The 11,778-nt window shown below is 31.2% G+C and overlaps 1 protein-coding gene across 1 annotated transcript; it reads left to right on the top strand.

The window, feature by feature from the left end:
* The first annotated feature begins 5,976 nt into the window (after nt 1-5,976).
* On the top strand, nt 5,977-6,945 carry LOC121466355 (olfactory receptor 10AG1-like). The gene has a single exon (XM_041680017.1). The coding sequence runs from the start codon at nt 5,977-5,979 to the stop codon at nt 6,943-6,945; it is 969 nt and encodes a 322-aa protein (XP_041535951.1).
* Nucleotides 6,946-11,778: the final 4,833 nt, after the last annotated feature.

The following is an 11,778-nucleotide window of genomic DNA, read 5'->3' on the forward strand; positions in this document are numbered from 1 at the left end:
CATATATGGTGACATTTGGAGGAAGAAGTGGGAAGGAAAAAATTTAGAATTTCAAAATAAATGTTTATAAAATGATCATATTTGTAAATTATGTATAGATTCTAAATCTGTTAAAGTGATATTTGCATTTTACTGAAGAAAATAATTACTATGATCATGAAATTGATATTTATGATCTAATGTCTGATTAAGTGCTTCTTACCCTAAAAGGAAACTATATAATCTGCTCCACAATAAACTACCTACCAAAACTTCCAGAAGAAAATAAAATGAACATAAAGGAATTTGTTTTGGAATTTTCTGATATTTCTCAGGTCCAGTGATTTCTTTGCGGACTGTTCATTTTCAAATATTACACTATACTATTGGGCAACAGTACCACTGTGCTAATCACAGCAATACTCCTTACCATCGCTACTTTTTTTTAGAGATATGTTATATATTAATTACTCTTCCTAGTATGGTCTTCAACCTTGAGACTTAGAGAAGAATCATCTCTTTCATTGGCTGCGCTGCACAAATGTACTTCACTCTTATTCTGTGGCCCACAGAGTACTTTCCCCTGACTGTGACAATATATGACCACTATGTAGGCATTTGCAGTCTTCTCTACTATTCTGTAGTCAGAAGTCACACTCTGTGTATGTACTCCTAGCTTGTGGTTGGATCTTGGATCAGGGAAATTCCAAAAAGGTAGGGCCAGCATCACAAACTTTATATTATTTTGTTGGTGTGGGAAGTCCGTCATATATGTGTTGCTTTTGTGGCTTAATGAATAAAGATTCTGCCTTAGCCTGTGATAGGGCAGAATAAAATGAGGTGGGAAAATTAAACTGAATGCTGGAAGAAAGAAAGCAGAGTAAAAGAGATGCCATGTGGCCACCAGAGGGGAAATACGCAAGCTGCCAGTTTGAAACTTGCCAGTAGACCTTGAGCTTCATAGTAAAATATAAAATATAAAATAATGGAAATGGGTTAATTCTAGATGTAAGAACTAACTAGTAATGAGCTTAAGCTATTAGCCAAAAAGTATTGCAAATAATATAGTTTCTGTGTGACTCTTTCAGAGTCTGGCTGGTAGGAAAAATGAACAAGTAGCCTCATTACAACATTGTGTAGTTCCTAATGCATCAACCATTTCTGTGATTCTCTTGCTAATTTACCCTGCTAGTGATGACATATTCATGAATGAGGTTGTAGTTTTCCTAGATGCAGTATTATTTTGCTTGGTTTAGTTTCTGTTACTATTTATATCCTATTACAAAATTCTGACAGAGTTATTATCTAAATGATTCACTAGAACATTATCGATCTGTAGCTGTTAAGTATACTTTTACATGCCTATTATAAAATTTCAAGATTTATTTTACAAAGATAGCTATTCAAAATTAAACTGTACCTGTAATGTTGAAACTGATTTGTCTGTAGATATATATATGAAAAATTTATCACAAATTTCAATTCATTCTATGTCACATTTTATCTAACTGTATAATATTTGTTATCAAAACCTAACTTCTGATAAATTGTCTAAGATAGAAAGTCACACTTTGTTATACATTTATTGGAAATAATATCATTTACTTTCATGAATTAGTGACAGCAGTATTTGAAATGACACTTGCAGACTGACAATGAACCTGAAATAAAATAATAAATGCTCATATTCTTTTACATATTAGAGTTTTGTCTAAATATGACTTACCAAATGAATCACCATAAAAAGTCCTTGGCTTTGTCCATTAATTTATATCAAGTTTTTAAAACATTAACAATGACTTTGCACATCCAGGAAATTTGCTCATCATGTAGTGATTTCAAACCCCTAACTGTACTCCCTTTGGTGCATATAGTTATTTTTCTGCTTTTTATTAAGTATAGTAGACAGAGTCATCTTTTATGTATTTATACAAGTAATCCATATTGTGGGAAATCATGGTTATGTAAATAAATAATACTGAAATATAGCCATCCATTTTAACAATCAATAGAATAATTCTATGAACAGAGATAAATACTTTTCCAGTGAATGATGACAAAGCATGAATCACCTCAGATATATTTCTTGAGTCTAAGCAAAATATAGTAAATTAGTAAATGTGGACACAGGATTTACTTTTCTTATTTAAATATGTCTTTTGTACATATATGTGTGTGTATGTGTGTGTGTTTGTGTGTGTCTGTGTAAACTAGATAAGTGGCAAAATTCTTCCGTTATATTCAAAATACTTCAAAAAGAGGAAAATAATTCTAATTATTATGGTTACCACTTTATTATGTTTCTGCTGTCAGAACTTGCATTTCTTAATAACCGCACACAAAACATTAAGGTTAAGGGTATATAGGACCGATAGCCCAAGGCTATCATTCCCCTCATTTATTCATTTCATTATTACTTTAAACTCCCCGAGTAGCAAGAATTTTGTTTCATTCAGTTAAAAAGTAACATGGGAAAGGAATTTTTCCCTAGAGCAGTGAGGATCTCCCACTGAAATTTTAGTGTGTCTTCCTCCAATAGAATATATACTAGAAGATGCCCAGTCTAACACTAAACAAATTCTTAAACACAGTTCAACTAATTTCTTCATCAGTTCTGAAATTTATCAATCAATAAATGTAAGAATGCTATATGTTTAAGTCCAAAATGATACTCTTGAACTACTTTTGACAAATGTCAAATTTACTTGTGCTTTTATTTTTTTAATATCATCATTCTAGTAGAATCACACAAAATAATGAATAGAATTCAAGGACTTATCATTACTTCAGATGGACTTTTTGCTGTTTAATATTTGACATTAATTACATAAATGAAAATACATTTTGTAAAAGGAGGATGAGGAAAATTGTTATCATTGATATTGTTATCTTATGTGCTAATATGTATCACATCATTTTATTTTTGGACAGATATGTTTAAACATATCTGTATTAAATCTGGATTTCCAACCGCATAGCAGATGATCAAAATGTTGATGAATATGATTGAAGTTTCTTGGTAACCTACTCTTACCCAAAATGTTCCTAACTGTTCATGATGAATTAATCTAGAAAAATTAACATATTTCCTTCGGGCTTTAAAGAGGTGAACTTTTTTATTTCCCATCTTCAATTTTATTCATACACTTTTTCATAAAATTAAGTGTTAGGTGTACTCTAATTGATTTTAAGTGTTCCTGTTAATATCACAGCAATAGGTACATTATCAGAAATCAGTGTTTCAAAAAGCTGCAAGTGAAATTAAGGTAAGGTACATGAATCCAATATGCCCAAACCTACCTGAGATGCCTACTTATTTTCTCCTTCCTACTGCAATTTCTCACTTCTAATGGTATCCAAAAATATTTTCAAATTGTTAGAAACATAATAGCAGACATGTTACAGTACATTTGAAGACATTTATACTAAGGAAATAGGTCAGGTTAGAGTGTTGTTTGACATGCATGAATCCCTGAGTTAGAACAGAACAACAAACAAATAAAAAATATGAGAATTTAAGAACATCTTGAATCATACAATTGCATTAACTTTTTCTTTTTTGTAGTTTTAAATGTTAAAACTCATAAAGGTGAGTAAAATTACTTGTTCTTTTAAGGTGTAAAAGTGAGAATTCCTCACCTAAAACCAAGCAAAATATCAGAGAAATTTAATAAAGCAAGAAATAAAATTCTAGAGATGTCGAGGAAGTGGGTTTGTTCATCCGGCTATTTTTTCTTATGAATATCTTCACAACTTTGTTGAGTCCAACATAGAGATGTGTTCTATCACTTAAAGAGCAATGAGAGGCGAAAACTGTAAGAAGGGGCTCACTGTGGGAAGAACAACGTGATATTTTATATGTGGCGTTATCTGATGGAAGCAGTTGTTGAGGAAAACGATTGTCTGAACAAACTCAGAAATGACAATACTTTCTAGTCCTTAACGAAATGCATGAAATTTTTTAACATTGTATTCTACAATCAGGTATATGTTCAATTAGGTGGTTGAATAAATCTTCACGGGAATTTTATTACTTAGTGTAGAAAAATGGAAACTTCTGTGTTGTACGTTTGTGAATGTAAGTCACACCTTCAAGATGTGAGAACTTTCTACTTGTTTCTGTTCTTTAAATTTTCAGTAAATTCATTCTCATCTTTTAATAATTGCTTTTAGTTACTATTCAATATAAAATTGTAGAATATTAAATAAATTATAATTTTACATTCCTATACTCAGAAAATTATTAGGTTAGTTTTTCATATTTAACACAAGCTTTCTAGCTTATACATACACTTTAGAACTGACATCTTGGAAAACCACACACATGTAAGTATTTGAATATAACTGGTGGTCTGCCTTCTATTTGCTGTGAATTTCACCTTTCTTTTTGAGTTAATAATGATTCATCTAGAAATTACTCAACGAATCCTTAAAATGTATGTTGTGAGCTATTTCTGTAAGAGTAGATGAAATAAGAGCTATTCCAATGAAATAATCTACTGAATATATGACTGAATATAAATTTTGGAATATATATATATATATATATATATGGAATATCATGTATATATTATACCAGATGAAATTATAATATTTGCCTTGTGACAAAAATGAGATGATTATGATAAATAAGAACTTAATAATAAGTGCGTGAGTGAACCTTGGACTAATACAATACAGAAGACAGAATGAAACGAAGGAGAGCAAAATATTAAGGACAATAGTGAAGATTTCAAAGATTTGGCAACAGCTCAAAGAAAAGTGCAGTAGATAACCTTTCTGCAACATCTCTACTTTCAGAGTGTAGAAGTGCACACCCTTCTTAGCTCTCTCTTTGGCCATCAATGTCAGTGACAATTTTTCTACCTCCCGAATTAATCTATACAAGAAGATATAAAGAAGATCCTGAAAATTAGATTATCCAACTTAAATTTTCTTAAAATCTGAATTAAAGTGTTGAATGTAAATTTTAATGGACTTTAAAATTAAAGATAAGCATAGCATTACATATTAGTAGCACCTCACTATGCATGGTAGTTTGTTAATAATTATTTAACAATGAAAGGTTTTGTGCCAGAAAAAAGAAGTTAAGAATGTTTGAGAAAATCAGTTTTAGATAATAAATATATTCTTGCCTAAGTTCTTTTAAAAATCTTTAAAGAATATTTAGAGCAGCTGAGGTTCACACAAGATAAAATCCCAGCACTTAGAGGCAGAAGAGAATATTAATTCCCACTCCTAACCTAAAAACTATTTGCAATTGATACCTGCTGGGAAATGGAAAACATGTGTTCTCTAGTAAAGTGTCTCTGGATGTACAAACAGCACATCTTGCTCAGGAGGACTTGGAAGAGACAGCATAAACTTTGTTTTTTTTTTTTTTTTTTAGTTTTAGTTTTGATGGTCTTTTGTTTTTCTTGAAAATTATTGTTTTTTTTTGTTTTGTTTGGAGAGAAAGAGTAACAGAGAGAAAGAACAAAGAGTTGCAGAGTAGGGATGTGGAAAGGATCTGGAGGGTGTGGGCAAAATGAAAAACATAATAAAACATATGTAAAACAATAATTTAGCATGGCAAAATGAATCTTTATTAAACTGTAAAACATTAAGTGTGAAAATTACACATATAAAATAAAATATTAGGCAAGAATAAAAATACAAATGGAAGGAATAGAATTGTTGCATAAAGGAGGATCAATTTGGAGTTCTGCTACTGAGTAATAATGGCATATCTTATTATTATTAACTAGAGCATATATTGACATCTTGCCAGGATATTAAAAAGGAAAAGAAATATCATAATGAGCACATTTAAGAGTTTGAGTATTATACTATTTTCATTGTACAGAACTCTGTGAATTTGAGGCCAGACTGGTCTAGAAGAGCTATTTTAAGATAGGCTCCAAAGAAACACAGAGAAACCCTGTCTCAAAAATATATAAAAAAAAAGTAGACAATCACGAGGAAATCATTTCACTTTTACTTGAATTATCTCCACAGATGGAAGACACAGACAACAAGCCAGAGGATAATTCCACTACAGTGACACAGTTTCTCTTTCTGGGATTTTCTGAGCTTCCCAACCTACAAGGATTTCTGTTTTGGATGTTCTCCATAATGTACATGATTATCATAATAGGAAATAGCTTAATAATTGTCATAGCCAGAATTGATCCTGCACTACAAAAGCCCATGTACTTTTTTCTGGCCAATTTTTCATTTCTGGAAATCTGTTATGTATCTGTCACTCTTCCTAGGATTCTGTACAATCTTTGGACTCAAGATAGAAGAATTTGTCTTCTGGCCTGTGCCGTCCAAATGTTTTTCTTCACAATTCTGGCAGCTACTGAGTGTTTCCTACTGGCTGTGATGTCCTATGACCGTTATGTGGCCATCTGCAATCCTCTGCACTATCCGCTGGTCATGAACCCAACAAAGTGTACTCAGATGGCCATTGGTTCTTGGCTTGGAGGCATCCCAATTCAGATAGGACAAACTTGTGGAATATTCTCTCAACGTTTCTGTTATTCTAATAGAATAGACCACTTCTTTTGTGATATTCCACCAGTTCTCAAGCTGGCCTGTGGGGATACTTCAATGTGTAAGACGGCTGTCTATGTAGTGTTTATGATGTTTGTTGCCTTCCCTTTTATGATGATACTTGGATCTTATAGCAAAATCATTGCCACCATTGTGAAGTTGCCAACAGCCACAGGACAAACAAAAGCCTTCTCCACGTGTTCTTCCCATTTGGTGGTAGTTGTTTTGTTTTTTGGATCAGGAACCATTAACTACTTTAGGCCAAAATCCACTAATTCTGCAGGAACTGATGAGCTACTCTCTCTCGTCTACACAACAGTGACTCCCATGTTCAACCCCCTAATATACAGCCTTAGGAACAAGGATGTGATTGCAGCTCTGAGAAGAGTTATACTTAAAATGAAGAGCCACAGAGTTATATACAAGTGAATGAACAGCTTCCTCAACCCTTATCAAAAATATTCCAAGTGTTTAGATTCCTTTTACACGTCCACTGTGTTTATGTTATAATGTGATCTACTTTTTAAATTTAATGTATTTAATTAAAATATAATTACATCATTTTCCATTTCCTGCCCCTCTTTCTAAACTCTCCCATGCGCCTTCCTCCTGTCCATTCCATGTTACCTATACCATCTCCTTTCCAAAATGATGAACTCTTTTTCTTTGATTATTATTGGTATGTGATTAGACAGCTGATTATAGATATATAGATATTTAAATGATAGGTGATGTATAAGTCGATAAATATAAAGATACATAAATATATAAATGACTGATAGATGATAGATAGTTATATAGATATAAACAAATACATTAAGACAACTTTCTCAGTTTTTCTGTATTGTTTGTGTATATATGATTTCAGGGCAGATAGGGTCATCAAGTATCATTTCTTTATTGCAAATGAAGGCTATTGCTGGAGGAGGATGCTTGTTTGTTCTCCACCACTTAGCCCTAAAATGTTCACACAGAAACACATAGACAGAAGAACCTTCCACACCAGGCTATTAAAGAAAACCACAACTGAATATAACGTCAAAAACAATGGGTTATGAAAAGTCCAGCACCAAATTATACATCCTCAGTTCATCTCCTGCATATAAGACTCAGGAAATGTGGCAAAAGAGTAGAAGGGGATTATAAAAGTCAGAAGACAAGGATTCCAGCTGTGATACCAGAAACAGTGGCTTAAGTGAGACTTGAACAATGATAATATCAATAAATATACTTTTAAAAATCTTTTGAACTATCATAAAATCATTTATGTCATAAAATATACTTTTAAATACATCCTCATCTATAAATTTCTATTATATTCAAATTGTTGTTCACATCATATTTTCATAAATGGTTGTAGTTAAAGTTCTTAAAGTTTTTTTAAACAAGATATTATGTAAATATTATGTGTAAAATTGCTCAGTGGTAGTGTGCTAGGTTTTCATAGCAGTCATCTTTGGTTTTTGATTTTGCTATTGCTTTCATTTTTTATTGTAGCATTGAAAACCAACAAACAAAACAAGAGCGTCTACATACTGCCTATACGTATTTGTTAACCATAGTATCTTTTAATCTATATCATACATAAATATGAAAAAATGTTTATTCACTTAGGATATTTTGATTATGGTGATGAAAGATGAGATATTTTAGTATTTTACTGTTTAATATGGAGTTTTATCTATGGAAAACGAAATGTTTTAATATTCCTGATATCATAATGAAATCCTGAGTATTTGCAAGTATATCACATCTTATTATACTCAATTTTTCTCTAGGTATTAAGCTTGGAATCTTAATAACAACCTTTAAAACCCTAACCCTTTAAAACATAAATGGAAGCTAACTTCCAATTGCATCGAATATGTCTCATTAACTTTAAAGGTGCAATCCTTAATATGAAAATGACTATAGATGAAATTGATTTGTAAACATCTCTATGACATGTTGACTTCAATTGGTTTGAATGAATAGCAGTTTATCTGGGTCACATAACAGTTCTCATTTTAGTTTTGGAATATCTTTCAAACTGAGGTTTATACACATACCAGCAATATCTCAAGTTTCCCCATTGTCCCTATCTGCCCTAAAATTTTATTTATCAATTGTATTCATTTAAATAATATAATTGAAATAATATTAAATCCATTTCTGCCCTCCATTTTCTCCTTTCTGTTTTATCCCATTATTCTCCTTTGAATCTCTATGAAGCACTTCACTCTTAGTATATTGATTGGCACTTTTTCTTTTATTATTATTGTTTTACAGACACACATTCACATGTACATGCCTACAAGCAAATGCAAATGTGCACGAATGCACAATTATATATAAATACAGCATGCTGTGTTTTTATTTATCTGTATATATGTGATTGTAAAGCTGACCACACTACAATAAAACAACCAAAAAGTGGCTAATCACTAGGAAAGCCTAGTTTTCCTTCTACCAGTAGAAAATATTTACCTGTGTTCTTCTTTTTCTTTTTGCCTAAGACTAGAACCCTAGGAAATTTCCCTCTTCCCATGTTAACATGTCCATTGCTTTTACCTTTATTATGCTCTTGTTTATGCAACCATTTCTAGAAGAGATTGTCTTGCAGCAACCTTATTCATAATTCTGGTTCTAACTATCCCTTAGCACCATTTTCCATGAAGTTCTTAGAGTCATAGATGCAGGATATATTATCTCTTGGGTCTGAGATCTCCACCATTTCTGATCTCTGCGGTTTTTTGTAGTTTCCATTTGCAGTAAAGAGAGTCTCCTTTGATGAGGATTTGTACATGTACTTACTAATGGGCATAAGATAAGATTTTGAATGTAGAAAGAAATTATGCTAATCTGAATAGTTGTAATAGTAGATTGTTTTCTAAGCTGGGCATGTTTCCTGGAGTAGACATGAGTCTTCTCCTATTAAAGAGCTCCCAAGTCTGATTAATCAGCAATTGTATCCCATTAATCTGTGAATGCCACTTAATTTACCTTTGTACATATCTTGATATACTGGTAACTGTTATGGTTTATAGATGTTGCAGCTGGTTAGAACTGCTTAATTGGTTCTATCCTTTGAAAGTTTGCATAGTGTTTTCTAGAATCCTTGAAATCAGATCTCAGGAGAGAAGCTGGCAGGCCAGATTCAGCTAAAATTATCATATCAATGTCCGAATTACTGTTTACCTTTCGACAAAAGATGCAAATTAAAAAAAAAAGGATGCAACCAAAGATTGACTCAGATAATAAATGGAGAAAAGACATGTCAAATTTGCTTAATTCCAATTACATAGTTGCATAAATATAAGAAAAAAGAAAACGACTTTCAGCTATACCAGTATGTTAATAACAACTAGGATTTAAACACATTAATGCAAAGTGTATAAGTCAAATTTAGCCCATTAACACATAGTCTTCCATCATTGGGAAGGATGTCAACATGTAGACAGGATGAAATTGAATAGTTCTTAATCATAATTTCTCTTATCTTAATCTGAACATCTGTAAATTAATGACAGATTCTCAGTCATTTAACATTTTCTTCCATTTATTTTGTGAATGTGAATTTATGCCTGTTTATATGGGGTCTTTGAGTTTTTTTCAATTTTCTTTATGAATTGGGAATGAAAAAGGGCAATAATTGATGGAGAATTCATTAAGTGACAAGGTAGATGTCTAAATGGTTGAGACAGCTAAATTCATACTTACCCATCATGGTAGTTCAGCTAGACAATAAATTCAGAAGTTTTTTTCTCCCAGTTGCTGTAAATTTGTAACTAGATTTTGATGAGCTATTGTTACTTGAAATACTATTTCCTGATTCAAATAGTTAATAATGGAACATGGGCAGCTGTATTTATTTATTTAGTTTTGATTTTTTGTGTATTTTTGTCAATTAGAATTAAATGTGTCTATTCTTGGCACTATATTTTTGAATGAAAGACATACTGAAGATGTCAAAATGTTATTAGATTTGTGGTCTGAAAAAGTACATTTCAGTGTATTCTAAGATAGTACATACTTTTAGTCATGGTAAAATATCTTGCATATATAAAATGCAGAAACACTTATGAATGTGTCAGAAACAACAGACTTCAGCACTAAGAACACATATGCAGGTTGATCACAGCAAAAACAGTTTTTTGTAATCAAGTTGTCTGTTACCCTAATAAATAACTGCTGAGAAGTGATTCAGTAGCTGAGTGTGTATTTTCCATCAGGAGGCCTTAGCTTCAATCTTCAGCATTACAAAAAGTATAGTTACTAATTTCTCATATTTTCATTTCTAGTGTTTCCCAATAATAACAGAAACAAATACTGACTATATATATATATATATATATATATATATATATATATATATATGATTTTAATTTAATTTGTGGTACTTGTTTTACTAAATTCATGACTGACATTTTAAAGAAGGGTTCTGTTTACAATTAGAAATTACCAAGGAAAGGAGTTGTCCCCAGGGTAGAAAACATTCCTTTTTATGTAGAAGAGTGTATTGTGACAGAAGAATATATTTCAGAAGTGTTTGACCTCTGTTGCAAATGAAGGTAAACTCTTGAGCTTAGAAAAAGAAACTTCCTCATCATTTTGCTCTTGTATGTAAATAAATCAAGGTAAGAATTGTAACTTACATAATTCCAAAGATCATAGACTACAATTGACTGAAAAACCTTTGTACTTTTATTTTGATATTTTACTATCAGCATTTGAATAAAACTACACAAAGTAATTAATAGAAAAATTGAATGATTTATTTCTGGTTTAGTTTCAAACACCATTTCATTTCAGCTTGGTTTTGCACTGTTTTTCTGTCCATTGATGACATATTGATGAAATATGACTCGAGAAAGCATCATATGCATTGTTTAACATGGAAGATTGGTACAATAAGGATCATGGTCATCAATATTAACACAGTATTGCTAAGGTGTATTAGTTTACCATTTTCTGTCAGGTATATACTTAAATGTGTTTATGATAAGACATCAAGGGAGAATATATCCAAAAGATACACCTATCTACAATATAGAATGAAAATATTAAAGGAAGATCACTGATATTACCTTGAAAGCTACAATTTCAAAACATCTCATGAAGACAGAATGTTAATATCTATTTGTAATTAATCTAAAAATATTAATAGAATCACTGTATATGTTTATTTGGTTCAATAGAATTTTATCATAGTAAAGTTCTTCAAAAATAATGCACATTTATATATATATTAAAATAATATTTAATTTTTAGATTATTTTATAT

This window comes from Microtus oregoni, unplaced genomic scaffold (assembly GCF_018167655.1).
Source record: "Microtus oregoni isolate MIOR12 unplaced genomic scaffold, Mior012 000033F_ref0000390, whole genome shotgun sequence".
In the NCBI taxonomy this organism is placed as follows: Eukaryota; Metazoa; Chordata; class Mammalia; order Rodentia; family Cricetidae; genus Microtus; species Microtus oregoni.

Excerpts from the sequence above, each read along its gene's own strand:
- LOC121466355 (XM_041680017.1), top strand. The coding sequence starts at position 5,977 with ATGGAAGACACAGACAACAAGCCAGAGGATAATTCCACTACAGTGACA.